Source organism: Rhinopithecus roxellana, chromosome 9, assembly GCF_007565055.1.
Source record: "Rhinopithecus roxellana isolate Shanxi Qingling chromosome 9, ASM756505v1, whole genome shotgun sequence".
Taxonomy (NCBI): Eukaryota; Metazoa; Chordata; class Mammalia; order Primates; family Cercopithecidae; genus Rhinopithecus; species Rhinopithecus roxellana.
The window spans coordinates 2,940,694-2,964,962 of record NC_044557.1 but is presented as its reverse complement, the minus strand read 5'-3'; the positions used below and the strand labels follow the sequence as shown (position 1 = coordinate 2,964,962).

The 24,269-nt window shown below is 39.2% G+C and overlaps 1 protein-coding gene across 2 annotated transcripts in view; it reads left to right on the top strand.

Annotated features, from left to right (window-relative positions):
• Nucleotides 1–24,269, top strand: part of UNC5D (unc-5 netrin receptor D) — a 584,232-nt gene that overhangs the window by 467,019 nt on the left and 92,944 nt on the right. For both annotated transcript variants that reach the window (XM_010370595.2, XM_030937254.1), the window contains exon 8: nt 18,162–18,194. In XM_010370595.2, coding sequence (XP_010368897.1) covers nt 18,162–18,194 — 33 coding nt within the window. The remainder of the gene's footprint in view (nt 1–18,161; nt 18,195–24,269) is intronic.

Genomic DNA, 24,269 nt, shown 5'->3' with positions numbered 1-24,269 from the left:
GTAGCAAGTAGAACATTTGTTTCAAAATTCCCAAGTCTTTGCTTTACTCCTGAGATTACATTATTACCATCACCAAGGGACTGTCTGCCTGGGTTAGAAGACATGGGAGGGTCAACTAGAGTTCAAGAGAAATAGGTTTTCATTTGGTGCTCTTCCTTATTTACTTCGTGTTCTTTGGGCAAGTTGCTTAATCTCTTAACTTCTCTGACTATAATTACCAAATATGATACCCACTTTTTTAGTATTGTCAAGGCTAAATGATAAAATAACATATTTGAATGTTGTATGGCACAGAGTAGGTACACACTTGGTATGAATCTCTTCTCCAGTCACCCACTCAGATGAACCAAAGTGTATTGATTTTGCTGGGGTATTTAAAAAACACAAGACTCAGCACTTATTTCTCTAGAACTGGTTGCCTTCTTGGAAATATCTTTGGAAAGTATCTAGCAAAATATATATATATATATATATATATGTGTGTGTGTGTGTGTGTGTGTGTGTGTGTGTGTGTATGTGTGTATATACACACACATAGCTTACTAGTTTGTGATCTTCTCGGAGAGATGCATCACATTTTCTTTGGGAAAATGACAGTATGGAGGAAATATCTAAGTTGGTTTTATTTTTCTGCCGTAGTATGACTGAATACCCTTGAAGGCAGGCACCTGCTACCTGTTGTATTTTCAGACTAATTCTGTATGGTTCATACATCGGTTAAAATGATTAGTACATTGAGCACTTCCTGATAGCCTTTATTTGTTAGTACAAGCACTGATTACCCTGCATGCATCAGATACAATGCAGGGGGCTGTAATGGAAGACCACCTACCCACCAGTTGTAGTTTGAGTATGCGCTGTAATAAATGCATACCAACTATTTGCTACCTTCAAAAAGTCTTCCCCCTTCCTAAATGTAAGGAATCTGAACACAAGCTCAGTAGAAGGATATTTAAAGAAATGTGCTTATCACCTCTCTTTGAATACCACCAGGTTTTTCTAATACACACATTTGAGGTGTGACTGTTTTTATTTCCACTACAGGAGAACAAGGAGAACACTTAGAAAACCACTCATGTGTCACTAAAACTACACATGGCCAATGTCCATAGGAAGAGTTCATTTAGTAAGCCAATAAACTGCTTAAAGCAACTACCTGAACTACGGCCATGAGTGGCTTCAAGGACAGAACTAAGTTTTTTGAATTTTACAAGCACATATACACCTGGTCAATTTTATGTGTCAACCGGACTGAACCATGGGATGTCCAGATATTTGGCCAGGATTATAAATTAGTACAGTTAGGTGGTGAATTTCATGTCTTCTAAAGAACCATGACAATATAACTATTTGGCTACTGGTTGACATTTTTATATTCATAATAATAACCTTCACTAACAACCACAGGTTGTACTTGCACTTGGGGTAAAGCAGTGGGTATCAGGCTTCAATCTTAATTGACTAAGACTTAATCTGAGAATTACTGATGGGAGACAGATAATGGTTAGCTCTTAATAGAAGAAAGAATTGTTATCCAACACACAAATATTATTTTTTTTGCATTTGCATTGTAATAGCTTGTCATTTATCAATTGAATAAGAGTTCTGTTTAAGGCTGAAAGACTTATCAGCACTGAGAGTGTACTGGCAAGCCTCGATCCTAACTCTGAAATCTGAGATGCTATGTTAGACAGGGTTCTCCAGAGAAACAGAACCAATAGGATATGCACACACATAGAGAAAGAGTGCAATGCAGAGATATTTAAATATATTTACTGTGAAAATTGGTTCATGTGATTCTGAAGCCCGGCAAGTCCAAAATCTGCAAAGCCCATGTCCCAGTTCAGGCCCAAAAGTTGGTAGGCTGCTGTGGAACCAGGAACATCTGATGGCCCAGTTAGAAGGCTGTCAGGTAGGAAGAGCCAGTGTTTTAGTTGGAAGGCTATCAGGAAGGAGCATTCTCTCTTACCCACGGGAGGGTCAGTCTTTTGTTCTATTTAGGTCTTCAACTGATTGGATGAAGCTCACCCACATTATGGAGGGCCATCTGCTTTTTTTCAGTCTGTGAATCTAAATGTTAATCTCATCCAAAAACACCCTCACAGAACCATCTAGAATAATATATGACTTGATATCTGGGCAACCCATGGCCCAGTCAAGTTGGCACATAAAATTAAATGCATCACGGATGCATACGTACTTTTATGGAATTAAAACAGCTCAATCCTTTCCTATAGTGGAAATAACATAGCTAGGAAGATAGGCTTGGGATGTGTAAAAAGATCTCTGTTAAATACCCCCATGAGTTGAAAATGCTACATAAGCCTTTTCTTTCTATGTAATCTATTAAATTCTTCCATTTCCTTTTTCACTTCAGCATGTTTTTTCTAGCCTTCATTGTATGCATATTAGTGTATTTGTCAAATATGATCAGAGGCTTTTGATGGCTATAGTGATGAAGATTTTTGAAGGAGAAAGCGTGAAGTCTATGAGATTATTGATGTAATTGAGATATATTTTCATATCAGTGGGAAACGGGTATGTTCATAAGAGCACAACACCAGGATGTTTTCTGTCCTTTTAAGTAGAAAATGGCTACCTATATAACAAAAATGAGTAACACCAGACATGGTGGCTCACACCTGTAATCCCAACATTTTGGGAGGCCAGGGCAGGAGGATCACTTGAGTCCAAGAGTTCAAGATCAGCCTGGGCAACATAGTGAGACCCCGTCTCTACAAAAAATAAAAATTAAAAAAATATAAGCCAGACATGGTGGCTTATGCCTGTAGTCCCAGCTTCTCTGGAAGCTGAGGTGTGAGGATGAAGCTGCCGTGAGCCATGATCGTGCAATTGCAGCCCAGCTGAGGCAACACAGTTAGATCCTGTCTCAAAGAATAAATAAATAAAAATAACACTTCACTATCTCTTTAGGAAGCAATGAACAGTAATCCAATTAAATGATGCCAACATCACTCTGAGGTTCTCACTGGTACTCTGTTAGAGTGCTCTTGGTGAAAATAGCTGTGCTCTGAGGATAGAGCTCCAATGAAGGCTGGCTTTGATTAAAATACATTTTGGCAACAGCTTTATGGAGCAGTAGCTTTATTGAAGAATCTAGGTCATATTACAATTTGGGAATTTTCTTCATCCTGATTTTCTTCCTTGATACTCAACATGACCCTAAAGCAATTCCTCAATTTCCGCCTTCTCGTGGAGGATTCACAATGGCATTTCTTGGCTCTTAGATGACCTACATGTCTTTGATTTTATTTAGCCTTCAGCAAAACACCTGGTTTTTCTTTGTTGTATCTGAGGGTTGCATTTCTCCTAGAGATGAAGCTGCCAGCTCTGAATGATCACTTTAATATTTGGGTATTATTGTTGCTTGGTCAGTTGTGACTAGAACACAGAACCTTAATGTTACCTGTCCCAGATGGCCATACCTAGATGCTCTCAACAAGAAAATAAATACGGCTGGCACAGTGGCTTATGCCTGTTATCCTAGCATTTGGGGGACCGGGAAGATCACTTGAGGCTAGGAGTTCAAGACTATCCTGGGTAACATAGCAAGACCCTGGTCTCTACAAAAGAAAAATGAAAAACGAGCCAAGTGTGGTGGTACATACCTGTAGTCCCAGCTATTCGGGAGGCTGAGGCAGAAGGATCACTTGAGCCCAGGAGATCGAGGCTGCAGTGAGCTATGATTGCTCTACTGCACTCCATCCTGGGTGACAAAGGGAGACCCTGTCGCTTAAAAATCAAAAAGTAAGTAAATCCCCCAAGACTGGTAAAAAGCAGATTAAGAATTTTTTGGCAATAACAGTGAATCCACAAATCTAAATTACAAGCATAAACATGCAGTGCCTTTATACTAGAGTATTGCTTTTCTAGAGGAAAAAGGTAATGATGTGGTATGACTGTCAAGAAACAAGAACTTGTAGTTCCATCAGAACACCAGAATCAGGTGGTTTCCTGACCATTGGTCTTTCTCCTTAATGTACATAGCTGCTTTTGTGCTCTCAGATCACAGCCAGAGAGAAAAAAGCTGTGCGTGCCTCATTGACAGGAAGAGAAAGGTGAAAATAACAGGGTGTTTAGTTTGATCCTGAGGAATAGCAGAAGTCAGCTTCCTCTCTCTTTACCCCAGGAGATATAAAACTAAGGGCATTGGCTTGAGAAAATTAAATGGGTTTGCTTCAGAAGGGATTAGCACCTAGATGTGTAGTGAGACCAAAGCTAGAGAAATGCCACACGGGCCTGAAAGACAGAGGAAGTCTCCAAGGCTTAGCTACCTGATAGCTAAGCCATTCCTCTTGTCAAGGTATAACATAGGTCAGTTCAACACTGGCAGTTCAAAAACGGAAATATCAGTAAAACAGTGGTTTGTTTTCACTTCTCATGGCTGCAGTGATAAGAAAAGTTTGAGTTGATGGTTAGGAAACCCCAACAAGGATAAAGACATCTACACAATAGCAGGTTCAAATAAACATCCCGGAGCTACATCTAATAATCTAACCACATTGTCTGTTGAATGATCTACTTAAATGACCTAGAGGAAGCACCTGAAAAGGTGAACCTGTAATCACAGGAAAGACATGTTTGCTTTGTTAAGCATTTTCTCTTGGACCATTCTAAACCTCATTGTTATCCATTACAGTAATTACCTGAGTTCCTTCCCTGTATTTCCTAGGGCACTGAATCAGAGAAATTTCATCCTGGAGATAGCTCTTAGCATCTAAAACAACTTATTTCTGTACTAGTGGTTTTATGGAATACCTCTTTTGTTTATAGGATTATAACGGATGAGTGTCCCTTTACCAAAACAAAACCTATCAATTCCTTTCTTTGGTCAGAGTCAGAAATCATACTTGATTCAATCTAGACTTTTTGTTAGACAAGTTCATATTTCAGAATCAGCTGAACCAGCCACACAGCACAATTGCTTAATTATAGCATAAACTCTCTAAAGTCAAGAAATGAAAATGGCATTAGCAAGATAACATACCAACACAGTATATTTTTATGTGGCCACAAAGCAACCTACTGCTTGCTAATTCTCCCAAGTACTTTTAATTTATAGGACATAGTAGGTGCTCCTTTTCACATAAAGACTTTTTCCTAGAGATACTCAATAGCTTGGCTTTCTGCATAACAATTGATTAATTCAGAATTTGCCTTCATATATACTGCGTAGCAAATGTGAACATAATATCGCAGACCCACAGGAGTCCTTAGAATGTAGATTTGGGCACATATGGTGTCATTAGCAGCTTAGCAACAATCTCTCCCCCATGCCCCAATAAACACTTTCCCATTATGGGCACCAATATGAAGACCAGTGAGGAACAAGCTTTAACAAGACCAAGTGGAGTGGCTCAGACTGACGTTTCCGTTGCGCTTAATTAAAAAGAAAATAAAGCAGAGATAGTGCAATATTCATGTGTCTTGGTGAAGGCTTTAAAAACAATTTTTTTACAAAGCTAAAACCGTCATTTCTGTGCCTCTTGATGGGCACTTGCACTCAAGTGCCATATCCTGAGTGGATTGGACATAAACAAGATCAAGAATAAAATGCACGCAACAAATTACCATAACACTTCTCCCTTTGTTACCCACCCACTATTGACTTTTCTATTTTCATGCTGTGTTAATGAAAAGAAAAAGACATTTATTGTTTTTTTTTTTTTTTTTTGAACATGATCTCCCTTCTCATTGAAGACTGGCATTCATCCATTGGTTTATGATGGATGCGTATTTCATAAGCTATTAAAAATCTGTGACCTTTCTTACCAACCAGGTCTGAAATACTTAAGATGCCTTTTGTCATCCAGGAAACTTTTTCTATTGCCATCATCTTCTATTTCCTCATGGATCTGTGCCACAGGTACAGAGCCAGGACAGAAGAGCCTAGGTAAGAACTGCTTTCTCAGCTAATAGAAATGAAGGAAGTTATTCTGCTTGTCTCTCTTTAACTCTCCTTCTACCTACATTTTCCCATTGCTACCCACTTTTTCCTACAACATATTTCAATATGTATTTTTCCACTATGCTTGCATTCTTTTGGCAAAATTAGACAGGAAGTCCTATGTAGCACTTCAGAAACATAGTCTCTGGAAGTTGATTTCTCTCAAGCACATCTTGTTAACTTTGTTCATTTTATGAGAGAAATCAAAATAAAACACCTCCACTGTAAATAAGGGTGCTAAAACTGAATTTGGGCAGCTGGAGAGCAGGATGCATGTACCTCCAGATCATATTACTTAGCGAGGGAAAAAACGAAAGCAAAACAAAGTAAAACATAACACAACCCCAAGAAAACTAAACAAACACATAAGTATGAGTCCCTGTGATGATGTAAACTGGAGACAAACCCATTAGAAAGCTTAAAAACATTTCTTAAATTATAACCTTAGAACCCGATCATCAGTGAGAGTGCAAATCCATAACAAAGACAATTTTATAGATGATATTCCCGAGAAACACTGAACTGGGGACTGTTGGAAGGTACAGAGGTTGAGCTTCAGTGAGACTGGCCCATGTTGGGCATGGATTTATCTGGCATTAAGAACACAGGCTAAATAGCCTTCAAAGCTCCTTTGTGACTGAGTTGAAACCAGCTGTTCTCCACTCAAAATGGACAGACAGGAAACTACAATTGGAAGAAAAGAATGAATTGAGCCTGTTGGGTGTGAATATTCATCCCTTAAATGAAGGATAGGTTGAGCCTCAGGGCTCTGTAGTGAGACAGTTTGAGTTTGAATTCCGATTATAATACTATGGGCAGGAACACTTTGAACAAGTGTCTTAATTTCTCTAAGCTTAAATTTGCTCATCTATAAAACAAAAATTATAACAGTATCAATTACAAAGGGTTCTTTGTGAGAAGATAAACTAATCTGAGTAAAGCATTTTCCCTCCATAGTAAGCACTCTATTATACAAAATAGCAATAACGATAGTGTGTGTGTGTGTGTGTATGTGTGTGGTGTTTTGTTTTGTTTGAGACAGTATCTCACTCTGTTGCCCAAACTGGAGTTCAATGGCACAATCATAGCTTACTGCAGCCTCAAACTCCTGGGTTCAAGTGATACTCCCACCTCAGGGTCCCAAAGTGCTAGGATTACAGGTATAAGCCACCATGCCCAGTTTTCTAATAAAGGAATTCTTGCAGCAGAAAAAAAAGTTTTCCATGTTCTGCAGGAGTATCAACAGTGCAATACTTTATATATTTCATTAAAACTTTTCCTAATATATCTAGTTAAGATAGTGTCTAATAAAATAAAATGTACTTGTCATTAAAATCTGTAGAAGACATTATTTATACATTCATTACATCCTTTATACAAACTAGTTTTGAGCAGTAATTTGAGAAATACTGTCAGTTATCAAAAAGAGTTTGGGGGAACCCTAACAGTTCACAAGGACTCTTAAACTTTCTGTCAGACAAAAGAATCAATATCCTTTCCTAGAACTTCTGATAAGTAGCTGAATGAACTACTCTCCATTTTCTGTCCTTCCTCTGCTTAGCTGGTAGGATTTGATCCTGAGAAGGTGACAGACCAGGGGATCTATAAGGTCCCAAGAAGTTCTAAAATTTTATGATTCTAACCAACAGTTAAAAACAACTCAAAGTCATACATGGTTGTTCACACCTATATAGTCCCACCTATTCTGGAGGCTGAGGCAGGAGGATCAAGTTCAAGGCTATAGAGCACCATGACTGTGCTTGTAAATAGCCACTGCACTTCAACCTGGGCAACATAGCAAGACTCTGTCTCTTAAATAAAATAAAATAAAATAAAATAAAATAAAATAAAATAAAATAAACCCTCAAGAGAAAGGCTCAGGAGAGGGAAGGAAGAACACTTGAACCACAGGTGAGAAAATCAGTCCTCACCATAGTGAGTAGGATATACAAGCGTCTTTCATTCATAAGAAATACATGTATTCTGACAAGCTGGGCAGAAAATATTTTTTATATTACTTACTTACTTACTTACTTACTTACTTATTTATTTATTTATTTATTTATTTATTTGAGATGGAGTCTTACTCTGTCGCCCAGATTGGAATGCAGTGACACAATTTCGGCTCACTGCAACCTCTGCCTCCCGGGTTCAAGCGATTATCCTGTCTCAGTCTCCCTAGTAGCTGGGATTACAGGCATGTGCCACCATGCCCGGCTAATGTTTGTATTTTTAGTAGAGATGGGGTTTCGCCGTGTTGGCCAAGCTTGTCTCAAACTCCCGACCTCACGTGATCCACCCACCTTGGCTTCCCAAAGTGCTGGGATTACAGGTGGTAGAAAATATTTTTTATAAAGCAAATCCTAATTTGTCAACACAAATTCAAAAATTCTTTCTCAGTAGAGCGGGGAGAAACAAAATCCAACAACGTATGCATTACTAGACTGTACTAGACTGTATAGCAATTTATAGATTCCAGGATTACCGTTCTGTTGTGAACCAGTTCTAGAACAATGATGCATGCCTGGTACTTCTCTTATTCCACATTCCCAGATTCCAAAATTACCAATCTTGCCATATTTATTTTCAATATTTAAAATATTTTTTGCTGTCAGTAATGATGGATATCCAAGGTCTCTTCTAGTCAGGATGTTTCCAAAGTTTAGGCTTTCTGTCATATAAACAAAACTATCCTTATTTTATTAGTTCTGTAAATTACAAATTTTACATTTGCAGTGTAATTAATCAGGATTCAATAGCACAAAACCCTGGGTAAGAAAATATTAGTCTGGACTAGAGAAAGATTTAATGTCTGAGATCATAGCGTGGTTTGGCTATAAAAGAAGTGGCAAGAACCCAATCAGGGCAGTGATTTAAAACTGAGTGATCTACTATTGTGAAAAACTCAGTGGCCTCTGGGGTGTGCTGAACAAAGCAAATTAATAGAGATAAAGGAAACCTCTTTGTTTTGATTCTACCTATTCTCTTTAAATTACAAATTAAATACACATCTCTTCAAAATCATTACGAAAGGTGATAAATAAAATAAAGATGATACTAACATCATCAATAGACGTTATCATTAATTCCATGAACGCTGTCCTTCCTCATTCGCCAGAGTGTCAGTACTGTGAATAAGAAAAGACCTGGCCTTCTTATGTGTGTTTAGTACAGGACAGTGTTAGTGTTCGGTGGAATGGAAAATTGCCATGATCATTTAGAAACATATCATAGGGTAGTAAAAAGAGCTCTAAACAAAGAGTCAGGAGTCCTAGGTCCCAGTTCAGATCTTTCATTAGCTAGTGCGTTACCTTGGGCAAACCTCACAATCTTGCGCCTGTAACTGTAAAATGAGGAAATTGAGCAAGAAGATCGTTAAGTTTCATTTTAGCTTAAAAATGAGATAGATACACACACCTATACATATATATACACACACATACACACACAACATAAGCACATTAAAATAGATATACATATATATACATGTAAAATATGAACATACATTGCAGCTATATATTTACCAGCTTCCAGATATATATGCACACACATATTAAACATATATACACATATATATAAAATACATTATATAGTATGAAAATAACACCACTGACATGTCAGTGACTTCAGATTATGTGTTTTTTAATGAGTTTTGAAGAGAAGTTTATTCTCATTCACACCTAAAATCAGCCATTTGAGTGATGGTTACATAAAGTGACTTGGGCATCTTTTAGATATGAAACAAAAACAAATTGCCCTAACCCAACAAAACAAGTTGCTGGCCTCACTTAGGGACTGACTTATCAAATTCAAACTCTTTAGCATTGTACTCCAAACTCCTCATCAAGAAGCCACAACATCCTATGAATTCATGTAGAACATAGGAAATTGATGAACCTTGACTTTGTAATATTTGTGATTGAAATTATGTACACTGTATAAGACTTAGCAGCACCGATTCATTTGACAGATATTTACTGAGTACCTACTATATTCTATTTACTGTTCTAGGTACTGGAAATAGGTAAACAAGACCGATGTAGACCCTATGTACAGGTAATTTGGTCTGTAATGTTAGATAAATGTTTGGACTAGCATGAGAACTAATGAAGCTGAAAAACAATTTGTAAGTCAAGGGTCCTCAATTTACAATTTCCCTTTAAGCATTTTCTAATGAGTCAGGACTGATAGCCTCATATCAGTGAAGTATTTTCTTAGTCGTCATAACAAACACCTCCCAAATCTCAACCCCCACCATCTTCCCTCCCCAAACCTCCCTACCTCCCTCCTGAGCAATTTAAGGAACATCCCTTAACACAGCAGGAAGCCACTGTGACCCTATGGCAAGGCTGGCACTTACAAATAGGATTCCTTTTTTACAACTTTGTTGAGGTATACCTGACAGTTAAAAATTGTATATATTTCAGTTGCACAGCTTGATGATTTGATATGTGTGCACTTGTGCAATAGTTGCCACATCAAGCTAATTAGCATATCCATCACCTCACATAGCTCCTTTTTTTTTTTTTTCAGTGCATGTGTGGTGAGAACATTTAAGCCTTGCCCTTTTAGCAGATTTCAAGTATACAGTACAATATTGTTAACAGTAGTCACATTATTTCACATTAGATTTCTAGGACTTCTTTATCTTGCCTAATTAAACTTTATACCCCTTGACCATTATCTCTCCATGTCCTCCATCCCAGCCCATGCCCTCGGCAACCACCATTCTACTCTGTCTCTATGAATTTGGTATTTTTACATTTCTCATATAAGTGAGATCAAACAGATTTATCTTTCTGCATCTGGCTTGCTTTACTTAGTATATTCTCCAGGTTCATCTATGTTATTGAAAGTAGCAGGATGTCCTTCTCTTTTAAGGGTGAATAATACTTCATTGTTTGTATATACTACATTTTCTTTATGCATTCATTTGTCAACAGGAATTTAGGTTGTTTTCATATCTTTACTATTGTAAATCACAGTGACAATAAACATGGGAAAGTGGATATCTCTTCAATATATTAATTTCATTTTGATAAGATATTTTTAAATGATTTTTAAATATTTGAATATCACTCTTGCCTCAAAGTCAGTGATTATCATGACATTAACCAATCCATGATTATCTTAAGCTTGAATTATAGAATCTGAACTTTTTGTTCCATTTTGAATATATATAGTATATATTTCTATTGTGACTGGAAGGTAGGGAATCAAAGCAAAAGAATTCATAGGTTAGAAAAAGGACTTTATTATGCATCTTCCCTTGGAGCAGAGTTGGAGACATTGCATTTTATCACAAAGGCTAATTACTGATAAGAAAGTCTTATAGATATGGGCTTAAAAGTGTTTGCAGTGGCCCGGCCGGGCGCGGTGGCTCAAGCCTGTAATCCCAGCACTTTGGGAGGCCGAGACGGGCGGATCACGAGGTCAGGAGATCGAGACCATCCTGGCTAATACGGTGAAACCCCGTCTCTACTAAACAATACAAAAAACCAGCCGGGCGACAAGGCAGGCACCTGTGGTCCCAGCTACTCGGGAGGCTGAGGCAGGAGAATGGCGTGAACCCGGGAGGCGGAGCTTGCAGTGAGCTGAGATCCGGCCACTGCACTCCAGCCTGGGCGGCAGAGCAAGACTCCGTCTCAAAAAAAAAAAAAAAAAAAAAGTGTTTGCAGTGGCCCAAGAGCATATTTTACTCTGCATATTCATCACAAAAACTAATACACATGGAATCAGTAGGAATGGATAGACATTACAATGAAGTTGGTATCAATCTAGATGTTTCAACGATTGAGCTCAAAAATATGTAAATGCCACCTGTAAGCACGGTCATTAAGGATACTTATTTGTCCAGGCCCCCCAGTTTGAAAGAAAAAAGGGGGAAGACTGCATATCCTGAATGCACACTAATTATGTGCTTTGACTAAGGGCAATTCAGGAAGGTCATTGTCATCAGAAGTGACATCCTTGAGCCATCTGTTTAGGTACCCTTCTGACTTCATCTAATTAACATGATGGGATCTTGAACAATGCATAGTTAGAAGATCTCAATAGAACTGTTTCTCATTTACTAATGTGCATCTCAACTCATAGAAGTTGTTATTTAGGTGGGTGTTTTTGCCATTCAGCCGTGGAATTCCACCAATTCTCAGATTTCTCTGGGGAAACCAGTGATTTCTCTCACCGACATCACCAATTGGAAAACTCCAGGAGGAATCTCTAAAAACTTCCTATTCTCTGTGCTTGTCCTCCATGAGGATGCTCAGATTGCATTTTAAAAGGGGTAATAGATCTTGTGATGTCTATACAGCCTGGGAAGCTGGGGGGAGTAGAGTTGGAGTGAGAAAGCAAGAACTGAACTAACCCAGTACTAAGTGGGATAAATATGGTCTCTGAAGGGTCACTGCTGACCAAGATCTTTAAAAATGAACTGAAAAGAAAAATGCAATAAGGAAACTAAAAAGAGTCAAATCTAGAGATGGGTTATATTTTAATCTCTTTTACTATTTCTGCATTTTTAATCACTGAAATAGTTTTAGGATGTATACAAGAGCTGGAGGTTGTTTTCTTGCATGTTCTACAACCTCGGAGGAGAACAGAATCCCCACTTGTCATTGTCTCCCTGACATATTCCAGCATAGTGTTGTTGCCAATGCAAAGCAGACCTCATGTTTGTCTAATTATCCTTCACTGCTAATACAAGGCCTATCTGCCAGGCCCTGGGATTTCCTGCAGCCTTGGATAGCATTCAGAGGGCATAACACCAGCTCTTAATTATTTCTCGTTATGGGGGGGAAGAGGGAAAGCGTGAATACATGCAATACACTGATAATCAATAACCTCAATCTCTTTTCCACCAGTCAGCAAATAATCAAGCAAATAGCTCTTAATTTCATTCCCCCCATCTTTTTCTTGCTGTGACTCTGTGGTTGCAGTGTCATACATATAAGCATTTAAATATGATTTACATGTTAGAGACCCATAACTGACAGTGATTTTTAAAGTATAAAATATATCAAATGAACATTTGTGATGTTATTACTTTTTGGAAAAGAGTACATTGTGTTTTAGTGACTATAAGTTAGACAAATTGTCGAGAGAAGGAAGCAATCCCTGCAAATGGAGTAATCACCAGAGATTTCAGGAAATAATCAGAAATCCATCTGTGCCATGGAGTCAGGAAACTTTTCTGTGAGAGCCTTGAAGAGGGAAGGTCTTCCCAAGGTGAGGCAACAGCCTGGACTAAAGCTTTGAGTTGACCTTGGAGAGAGTTAATAGATATATCAGACTAGTACATGGATTTGTACTGAGGTGCTCCAGAAACCAATTCGTATCTGGCACGGTGGGACCAGTAATGCAAGACCACAAAGGTAGGCAGAGCAGTTGACCATGACTCCGAGGCAATGTGGAGTCATGGCAGATTCTTTCACACTAATGCTGAGAATTATTGCAACAAATAAGGAAATAAGCCAGAGAATAGAGAGAGAAGGCAGACTATTCCACAGACTTCAGAATCAACTCCTAAATCATTTAAGATTACAAAGAATGTGAGGGTAAATTCAAATACAAAACAGTTAACACATACCTGTTTGGGGGTGGAAAAGGTTTCAAAGCATATGATTCATGACAAACAAAATAATTAAAGTGGTCTTTGGAGGTAAAAATACAGGATACGACTAATCTAGTGAAATGAAAGAATGGTAAACATTGACTCTAATGATGTATTTGAATTGCTGCTGGGAAGGGAGTTGCTGCCCCATTGGGTGTTTAGTCTACATTTAAGCAACCCTACTAACTGAATCTTAAAATGACATATGCCCTGGTATCGAACATATCTATGCAGTATTCAAAACCATTGGGAGCAGATTTCAAGTAATCACCAGCTACAGCTTTTGAGGAGCAGCCCTCTGTCTGCAGCCCTCACTCTATGGTTGGAGATGAACCCTTCTGTCCACATGTGCCATCTCCCCCCAGGGCCTGCTGTCTGTAGTCCCAGAGAGGTGGGCTGCATGCAGCTGACCACATTTGTTCTCTAGTAGAGGCTGGATGTGTAGGGATGATGTTATAAATAGCTGCTAAGAACAATGGATACCATGGAAATGGTTCAGGAGCATGGAATATAAAAAAGGAAGCAAGAAATTAAAGGAGAAAAAGAAATGAATCATCACCAAAAATAAAAGGTAGATTGTTCTCTTTCTCCATCATATAGATATGTACCTCCCCCCTCATACACACACAGGCAGACACAAGCAATAGCTGCCTTACAGTACTAAGTGGCAAAAGCAGATTGCAGAACAATACATAAAAGACAATTCTGCATTTGTATAGGTAAAAATGATAAATCACTGGCAATTTTATATGGTTTCATATCTATAAAATCATAGGGGATAAAGACCTAGGCTTGTATATATAACTTAACAGTGGTTATCCTTTGGTGCTGGAATTATGCTTTCTTCCCTTTGTGATTATCTATCTCTATATATACACACACACATATATATATATATTATTTATATATACATTATTTTGGATGCACAACTAAGTAACTGCGTAAGTATAAAAATGAAATAAATGAAAAAAGTGAAATAAAATGTGACAATTTAAAACACTTAAAAATGTTTGCATTTTTAACTTATAAATACACAAAAAGATTATAAGACTGAGTTATAATAATTTATCATCAATTTCCAATTTACTCAGAAGGTACCAATCAGTATATGTTAGACCCTGGGAAAACTGCTATGATTTTCTCCTAAACTACAGCTCAGCTTCCATTGGCTCAAAATTGCAACATCTCTCACCTGCAAGATATAGGAGAGACCCTTCTGGGACCATTTATTTACCATAGCTACCTCAAGACCTCTTAGGGAGGCAGAGACTAACTAAAATTGACCACACAGATCCCAGATGTGTTGCCCAAAAGTGATCGTGATCACAAAAACCCAAACCTCAAATAATCAAGATCTCTTGGAGTGGGGCCCAGGTATGAGTATTTGTTTAAGAAGCTCCCTAGGTGATTCTAATATGCAGCCAACACCACTAAGCCAACACTACCACCAAGAACCATGGCTCTAATGGATTAATTTACTAAGGGTCATTTGAACTTGGCCTTTGGAGAGAGGTAAAATTAAAGCAGAGAACGTAGTTGATCAAGGCCAAGTTGTTCCATGGCCCTGAGCCTTGTGAGAAAATAATTATGCAAACAGAATAAAAGATCATAGAGTGGGTACTTCTTGCAAAGTTAGTGAAGTCAGTGGGTAGCCCTCTCTTGTGCTCATTGTAGAACAATCTCAAACAGGTATTTCTTTTTGGGAAAATGCTCTATGTTAGCAGATTCCTGTCAAGGTACCGTTATTTCACAAAACATAGCAGAATCCAATTTTGATTCTGATGCCAGGGGACTAAAACCCTCTTGGGCACCACAGATTTCCAGTCATTTCCATAGGAGGATACACACTGATGCACAAGACATGCTGGACCCTAGCATAACAAGTCCCACTGTAGAGAAGCGGCCGTTTGAATAATTTTTACTCTGTATAATGTCTTTGGTTGCTGGTCTGCAGATTTACAGTGGGTGAAGGCAAGGGAGCCTGCATTCTGGCCCCTGCCCTAATTTTTAACATATCAGGAAACTGAAGTTTTGATTTGCATTGGTCTCATAACAGCAGAGGCCAGAATTAGATACAAGTTTTAATGTGCATTCAGGAATCCCCAAAATCCACTAGAATTTCTGATTTGGAGTTGTGACTTCTCCCTTAGCAGCAGCACAAATAGGCATTTTTTTTTTTTTTTTTTTTTTTTTTTTTTTTTTTTTTTTACTGACGATGATCATGATAATCATAACAAGTTGAAATTGTGTCATTAGCTGTCGATTGTTACATTTATTGATACCAAACGTGCTAGCTCTATGCCAGTTATCATGCTGAATCATCAGTGGCAACCTTTAATGGAAATTTTTATTCCCATTTTACTGTGAGAATACTGAGGTCACACAGAATGCAGACAACTGAAGGTTTAAATCCAGTCTGATCCTGGTCTACTAAAGCCACAATGCCAATAAAAGTGGCTGTAGAGCTAGGTGAGAGGGGGAAGTGCCGCACTCATGCCCTGCGTGCTCTTATTGCCTGATTTCTCTGTCTCAAGTCCACGGGCCTGGGTTTTTCAGCCACATTCGTTCATTCATTCTTTCAGAGCTATACCTGATAGAACTCTACTACTCCCATTTTTTCGTAGCCTGGCTGTATTAGATTTATTTTTCTGGAGCACAGTTATATATCTCACGTATTTTTAATGGAGTTTCATTTTGCCACCCAGTGTAATCTTCGTTCCTGTGGTTTAGAAGGAAGAAAATACTGTTAAGCTCAGTCAGAGTTCTAAACAGATGTTCTACATGTCTCCTTGTGTAGTTGTAGCAATGTATCACTTTCAGACATCCCAGCCTTGGCCTGCCAGCCTCGCTGTGCCCCATGCCAAATGCTTTCAGATACCATGCAATAAGCAAAAACTGAGGTTAGCTTAAAACTACCAAAGTCATTTTATTCTGATTCTTGAATGCATTAGCATCTGGACTTCGGTAGGGACCACCTGCTCTCAGGAAAATTAGTACCGTCACATCTGTTCAGTAAGGGAAATGCAATTGTTCTCTGTTTTAAGAAACCTGACTATGTAAAAAAAAAATCTGACTATGATCTTATCAACATCAACAAATTATTATCTTTTATAAGGATTTTTCTTTTTAAAGAAAGATTTGCCAGAAATTACTCTTTACCATCTCACTTTGCCTTTCTATTTTAAAAAAGAGTGGCCCATTTGCAAGAGTGTGATTTACACACACCTTGTGAAAGTTACTTCCACAACAAATCAGATGGCAAAACACACTAGAGCTGCATTTATAGCACACTGCATTCACGTGATGCAAGAGCATTCCGTAGAAACCATGTTAAATGCAGGAGCGTGTTAGGGTGAGACAGACTCTATGGAGAACTCAGAATAGAGCTGTGTTGATCTGCCTGGGAAGGGTGATGGTACAGTCAGTCAGATAATATTTAAGTTCTGAAATGTGTACTGTACCAGATTTGCTTCAGTTAAAAACATAATCCAAAATGACAGTTTCACCCCATGTGGCTCGCCTTCGGGCAAACAGAGAAGGGGACTGCGTAGGGTTCCCCTACCATTGTGTGATTCTGTGAACGATTAGCAACAGCCTGGATCCCTGTAGTCAGACAATGCCTCATCTAAACCCTAAGAAAGGACTAATGAGAAGGAGGAAGCACCATGCAGATCTTCTAGAATCTTGGCATAGACTCTGAAGGGTAGTCACCTTGGGTTCCTGCATTGTGGAGGAGTTGCGTGAGCCTGAGATGGACCAGGGCAGGCAGAATGGGGAGAAGAGGGACTGTGGTATGACACAAAATAAGCCACAGAGGCCCAGTCTCAGGACAGGAGACAATGGATGGGGGACACTGGGGGCATTGAGAAAATTCCTCAGCTGAGTTCTGACTCCTGTGGCCATGCTGAATGCCTTTCTCTTAATCCACCTTATCTGATGGGTGCACTGCTAAATACTGTGATTATAAAATGGCAACTTTTCCATCAAGAGAGATGGAACAGATTTTAGCAGATAGTGGAGATGCGAAACAAAAAAAAGAGTAGTTTTGTAAAAACAAAACTAACATGTTCACCGTGCCACACCCATACCTGATAAGAGTGGATAAACAGGCAGAGTTGGGGACTTTTTATCCAGGCTGTGGTCACTGCATACCAGGGCAGGATCCCTTTAAATATTTATTCGCTGGTTCATTTTTCTGTCATCTACAGTGAAACCGCATCCTTTACCTGAGCAGGCTTCTGGCTGTATATAATAGAGCGACAGGCTGAAAGCTCACTGCTCTTCTCATCCTGATAAGAATCTAGTAAACTCAACAGAGAGAAATGCTAGTAAACCCACAACAAAATAAATTTTGAAATGATGAAATGATAATCATTCTACAATTATTTTTTATATTTCAAAAGAGAAAAAATTTTAAAAAATAGAATGGAAAAGAAAACTATGGACAATGCCATTCCTGTTGTCCGTAAAAATGGAGAAAATGTTTTATTTATAGAGGTAGATATAAAGTGATACAGGAAATATATCTGCTCCATGTAAATTTATTAAATGCAACTTTCTTTTTCTCTTTCTTTCTTTTAGATAAAAAACCTCTTCATGAAATAAAACCCCAAAGTAAGTTATTTTTCCTCTTGTGAATATAATTTATTTTCACATTTGCTGCCTTGCTGTTGTATTTGTTTAGGAGCTCAGCAGAATTGAAGTTCCTATGAAAGATCCAGGGCTTTCAAGGCCTCTCCTCATTGAGTTCAGAGTCACGTATCAGCGGTTTAAATCCAAAAGAAATATGCACACCCCTCTCCTCCCCCCCAGTAAAAGTAAATCTCTCCTCTTGATTCTTTCTGCCTATAAGTCCATTTCTCTGCAAATGTCATCTAGGATTCTTATTTCTGAAGAGATTTATCACATTAAAATTAATAAATATTTGTCAGTACATGCTTTCTTGAGAGCAGCCTTGAGAGAGCAGGCAAAAGCCTGACTACATACAAGTCTCTCCACCTAGCATCTTACCTCCTGTGGAATCCAAGGCAGCTGGGCAGGTTAGGACCCAGAACTCCATGGTGAAATAATTATGATCTGAGGACTGGGGTGTTGGTACTGGCTTAGGCTCCTTGTACCCAGGCTTGCTTATGGGAGAGGCCTTTGCATTGTCTTCACTTTATGCTTCCTGTAGAGTTGGAGAGAGGAGATGGCTGGAATGGCTAGCAGTATGGCATTTGACCTTATGCTCTTTAGTATCATCTGGACACCTTTTAAAATTCCCAGTTTCCAGGCTGTATCAAGGCTATCAGAATTTAAGGTGGAGAGTTTTCAGGACCCAGGAATCTCTATTTTTCAAAACTCCTCAAGTGACTCCAAGGTGCAGGTGGGGCTGAGAACCATGGTCTTAGAAAAATGTTTCTCAAAAGGTAGATCAGAATCCACATGCATCAGAATCTCAGAGTGTGGCCGGAGCTTGTTAAATTAAATATGCACCACCTCAGAACAGAACAAATAAATTTGAATTCCCGGTTGAGGAGCTCCTGAGAATCTATGTGTTAATATGTTCCCCAAGTCATTCTCATACATCAGAAATATGTAAAGGACACTAGGGAAACTTCAAGATACTGGGGCAACATTAATACAGCTGTCATTAATAGGAGATTAGACAACTGCCTGGCTGGTTTGGTTTGTAAAGCTTGTGAAAGATGTCCCTGTCTAGCATCTCTCATTCTAGTATCAACTGAATGACTCTTGATCTTTTAAATCCCAGGGTATTAAAATTCAAAGAGCTTCGAAGAGTTAATAGCTATTATGAGCTAACTTCTTTGAGAGAATTAAGACCCTGTGAGGATAGACAGAAATAGGTACCTTGGGACAGGGGTCACAAGACATGAGGGAAAAATCCAGTAAAGCCATTCTTTTCCTATTTCCTTATGTTGCTTCAGGAAGACTGGAAATACAAAGATATCATTACTTGCAAAGTCTGAGAATTTGGGAAAACAGCAAAAATAAACATTTACACTTATTTCCCTGCTGTCTGCTGCCCATTAAAAAAAAAATCATTACTACTTAAGTATTGGTCCTCTGACATCATGCATGTTTGATTTTGAATTTATGGGAAGACTGAGTTTGGGGGCACCTGGCTGTGCATATGTGTGTTCATGTGTATGGGAATTGAGGAAAAGAGAAAGAAACAGATCACTGAATATTTGGCCTGTGCTTGTGTCAGGACCCTCAGGATGACAGGTGGAGTAAATGGACTGTTACCTTCCTCCCGGCCACATGATGCATGCTGTTCACCGTTTCTGTTGTATAGTACAAAAAAGATCATAGGTATCCATGGGGTGGCCAATGTGAGAGTTACTTAGAAATGCATGTATGTATTTTTAAAATTAATTTCACGCTTAGTTTGTGAGTACTGTGCCATTCTAATTTGGTTACATCTGTACTTCCAGCCATAAACCCCACAGAAGCTATTTCCAGTCCTTAGGGACTTCAGAATTAGTTTTTGCTTGGGGTTCTCGCTCCTGAGCACCATGCTTAATTGCTGGATACTGCAATGGAATCGCTTAAACTGTTTTAATTTGTGATTTCTCTACAAATAAGACCTTAGAGAATCAATGTGATTGCAAAAGGCTCCCAGAGGAATCTGATCAGGGTTCTGTAAGCTGCATGGTTAGGAGTACATTATAGAAATTCAGGCTGCAGTTGTTCAGTGAAAGAGAGGCTTAGTGTGAGACTACATGAATCATCACTGATGCAAAATCAAAGTCAATTATGAAGCTAATTGAGAAACAACCTGTGCCTATATATAGCCATACACATGATCTTCCATAAGGCCTGGCAGATAGGAAACATCACTCAGAGCTCTGCACAGAGTGCTCCATGAGCAGACGGGCAGAGGCACAAGCTCAGAGTTGCAGGGAGGTGTAAAAAGAAAGTGGAGTCTTAAGATATCTGTTGGCAAATCATAATGACAAACTGGGGAAAATATGTGCACTGCATAGCTCATGAAAGCACTTATTGTAAATGAGATAATTTAATCAATTACGTTTCCTAATGTACTAAACTGAATGTTTCATTTTCTGCTTCTGCACATCTTAAATTATCTTCAGGTGCTTTATGAGATTTAATCATAGTTAATAGAAACTTCATTACCATCAAATGTGCTTTCAATAAATGTTGTGTAACAATGTCAGGAGGTGCAGTAAAATATGGTAGGTTCTGAATGGCAAACATGCACCCCCAGAGTCAAACTGAAAAATGGTTGCATTGAGACAATAAGACTCTTTGGAGTCTTAGAGAATGCCTTTTTCTGAAAGGCTGTGAGCTTCTGAGTAGCAGCTGGTTTGGTAAGTTCACCTGAAGGAGTGAAAAGGATTTAGCTTTTCCCTGGAAGATAACTCTATACTATGCAGTCTCTCTTCATCTCCTTTCCATGCAGTTTTGTACCTAACAGAGATGAGTGCTCAGCACAAACTCAGTTAATAGTTCTAGAGCCAGCTGCCTCCAGGATATCTTCAGTTGAATATGTCCTAATAACCTTAATCTCAACTTCCTCAAAGTTGAAATTATCCTTTTCTGTCCCCGTCCTTAATCAAATCCTTTTCCCATCTTCTCTATTTCAGTGAACAGTATACCATCAACTCTGTATGTAGGGCAGAAACTTGAAGAGCCTCCTAGAGTCCTCTTATTTCCTTCATCTCCCTTTTCCTGCTTAATACCCAACAATTCATCACAATCTGACTATTCTGCCACCTACTAGATCTCAAGTTCATCTGCTGATCTCTATCTTCACTCTGCTCAAACCCATCCCTTCCTTCCTTCAGCAACTTACTGAGCGCTGACCTTGTGCTAGGAGGTGTTCTGGGTGTTGGAGAATCAACACTGAGCAGAACACATACAGTTTCTCCTTCTATCAAGCTCACATGTTAGTGAGGAAAGACAGGAATAAACAAACCAGAAAACGCATAGTGCTGAGTGGTGGTAAGTGTTATGAAGAGAAGCAGAGCAGGGTCGGGGGCACTGACAGGGTTAGAGTGAGTGATGCTTTTTGATGTTAAGTGTTCAGGGGTTTCTATAATCAAGTTATGTAGCCGGACATGGTGATTCACTCCTGTAATCCCAGCATTTTGGGAGGCTTCGACAGGTAGGTCACTTGAGGTGAGGAGTTGGAGACCAGCCTGGTCAACGTGATGAAACCTCATCTCTACTCAAAATACACAATTTAGCCAGGTGTGATGGTGTGCACCTGTAATCCCAACTACTCGGGAGGCTGAGGCAAGAGAATCACTTGAACCCGGGAGGTGGAGGTTGCAGTGAGCTGAGATTGTGCCACTGCACTCCAGCTTGGGCGACAGAGCAAGACTCTGTCTCAAAAATAAAACAAAACAAAATAAAAAATGTTTGAGAATAGACCTGAGGGGAGAAAAACAAGGAAACAAACACCCTGGGTAGATGGGGTAGGAGCAATCAAGGCAAAGGAAACAGCAGGACACAAATGCTATGAGGTGGGAGTTTGTTTGGAGTCTCTAAGGGCCAGCAAGGAGACCAGGATGTCGGCAACAGAATGAGAAGTGGAGAACAGTAATAGCTAAGGTCAGAGAAGCGAGATGAGGGAAGAAAACTTTGTTTTGTTATAGTTTGAGTTTGTTATAGGCTACTGTAAGGACTTTGACTTTCACTCTGAGGAAGTTGGGAAACCATTTGGGTTTTTATTCAGAGTGACATGACCTAATATATCCAAGGATAAACTCTTAACTGCTATGTTGGTGTAAACCTATAGGGAACCAGGGCAGAAGCAAGGAGATCTGTCACAATGACCTATTGTAACAATAATCTGTTACAATACCTAGGCTCTTAACCTAGCTTTAAGATGATTGTGGCTTGAGCCAGCTATGTAGCAAGAGGAATTGTAAAAACGGGTCACATTCTGGATGTCTTTTGACAGCAGAGTCAAAAGGATTTTCTGATGTTTTGGGTGTAGAGTACAAGAGAAAGAAAAACATTATGGATAATTCCAAAATTTTGGCTATGCAACTGGAAGAATGGAGTTGGCCATTACTGGTATGAGGAAAACTTGGCATAGCAAAACTAGAGGGAGAATCAGGAGTTCAGTGTTGTAAATGCTAAGTTTGAGATACCTATTAAATATCTAAATGGAGAGGTTCAGTAGACAGTTGACGTTGGCCAGAGAGTCTAGATGTCAGAGAACTGTGTGGGCTGGTACCATAAATTTGGGGCTTGTCAGTGTCTGGATGATATTTAAAGCCCTTAGGTTGGATGAGATCACTAGATAATGGTTGAAGAGAGAAGAGAAAAGACCTGAGGATGGAACCCTGACGCACATTAACATTTAGATGCAGAGGAGGTCAGGAGTCACTACAAGGAAGAAAGAAAAGTAACAGCCCAAAGAGTAAGAGAAAAACCAAATGAAAGGAAAATGGTGTCCAGAAGAAAAGTCTAAAAATTCATGCCATCTTCATTCCCATACCAGGATTTCTAGAGTTGCCTCTTTGTAGCCAGTCTTGTCCTGCATCAGTTTATCTGATCTATCTAAAACAAATCCTGATCACATTACACTCCTGTTTAAGCCTCTTCAGTAGCTCAGTGTTATTCTTAAGAGGAAGTCTAGAGCACTTAACATATATATGATCTGGTCTCAGCTTTCTATTTTTTTTTTTTTTTTTTTTTTTTTTGAGACCAAGTCTTGCCCTGTCACCCGGGCTGAAGTGCAGTGGTGCGATCTTGGCTCACGGTAACCTCTGCCTCCTGGGTTCAAGCGATTCTCCTGCCTTAACCTCCCAAGTAGCTGAGATTACAGGTGCCTGCCACCATGCCTGGCTAATTTTTTATTTTTAGTAAAGATAGAGTTTCACCACATTGGCCAGGCCCGTCTCAAACTCCTGACCTCAGGTGATCCGCCTGCCTCGACCTCCCAAAGTACTGGGATTACAGGCATGAGCCACCGCGCTGAGCCCCAGCTTCTTTTCTTCATCACCGTTAGGTATTTTCCTTCCTATCCTCTCACCACTGCTGTATTCCTCAGCAAAACAAAGCCGGTCAGTTTGAATGCCTGGTGCCCGTCTTGGCCTATAGTTTCCCTTGTGTGTTCTGTTACTTCTGACTAAGTCTCTTTCCCTCAACCTAACACTTAACCTGCTTAACTTATTCTTCCTTCGGTTTTCAGCTTAGATTTCATGTCTGCAAGGCCTTCACCTTGCCACCCTAAGTTTGAGTTAGTTGCTCTTATAAGTTGCCTCAGTATCAAAATGTCTCCTATTTTTGTTCTATATTTTCATTGCCTTTGTTCTGGTCTGGATTCCCCATCTGATAGACATAGTCCCTGCCATCTGACATACAGTATAGAGTTTTATTCATCATTACATCTGTTGAATTTACCACAGAGTCTAGCATGTAGATATTCAATAAATATTTGTTGTGCTGTGGTTTTCATTTTTCCTGCTAACTCCTCACTGGACCTTTTAGTGTTAAAGTAAAGGAAAATTGGCCATGCCTGTAATACTAGCACTTTGGGAGGCCAGGGTGGGTGGATCACGAGGTCAGGAGTTTGAGACCAACCTGGCCAATATGGTGAAACCCCATCTCTACTATAAGTACAAAAATTAGCCGGGTGTGGTGGCAGGTGCCTGCCGTCCCAGCTACTCAGGAGGCTGAGGCAGAAGAATCGCTTGAACCCGGGAGGCA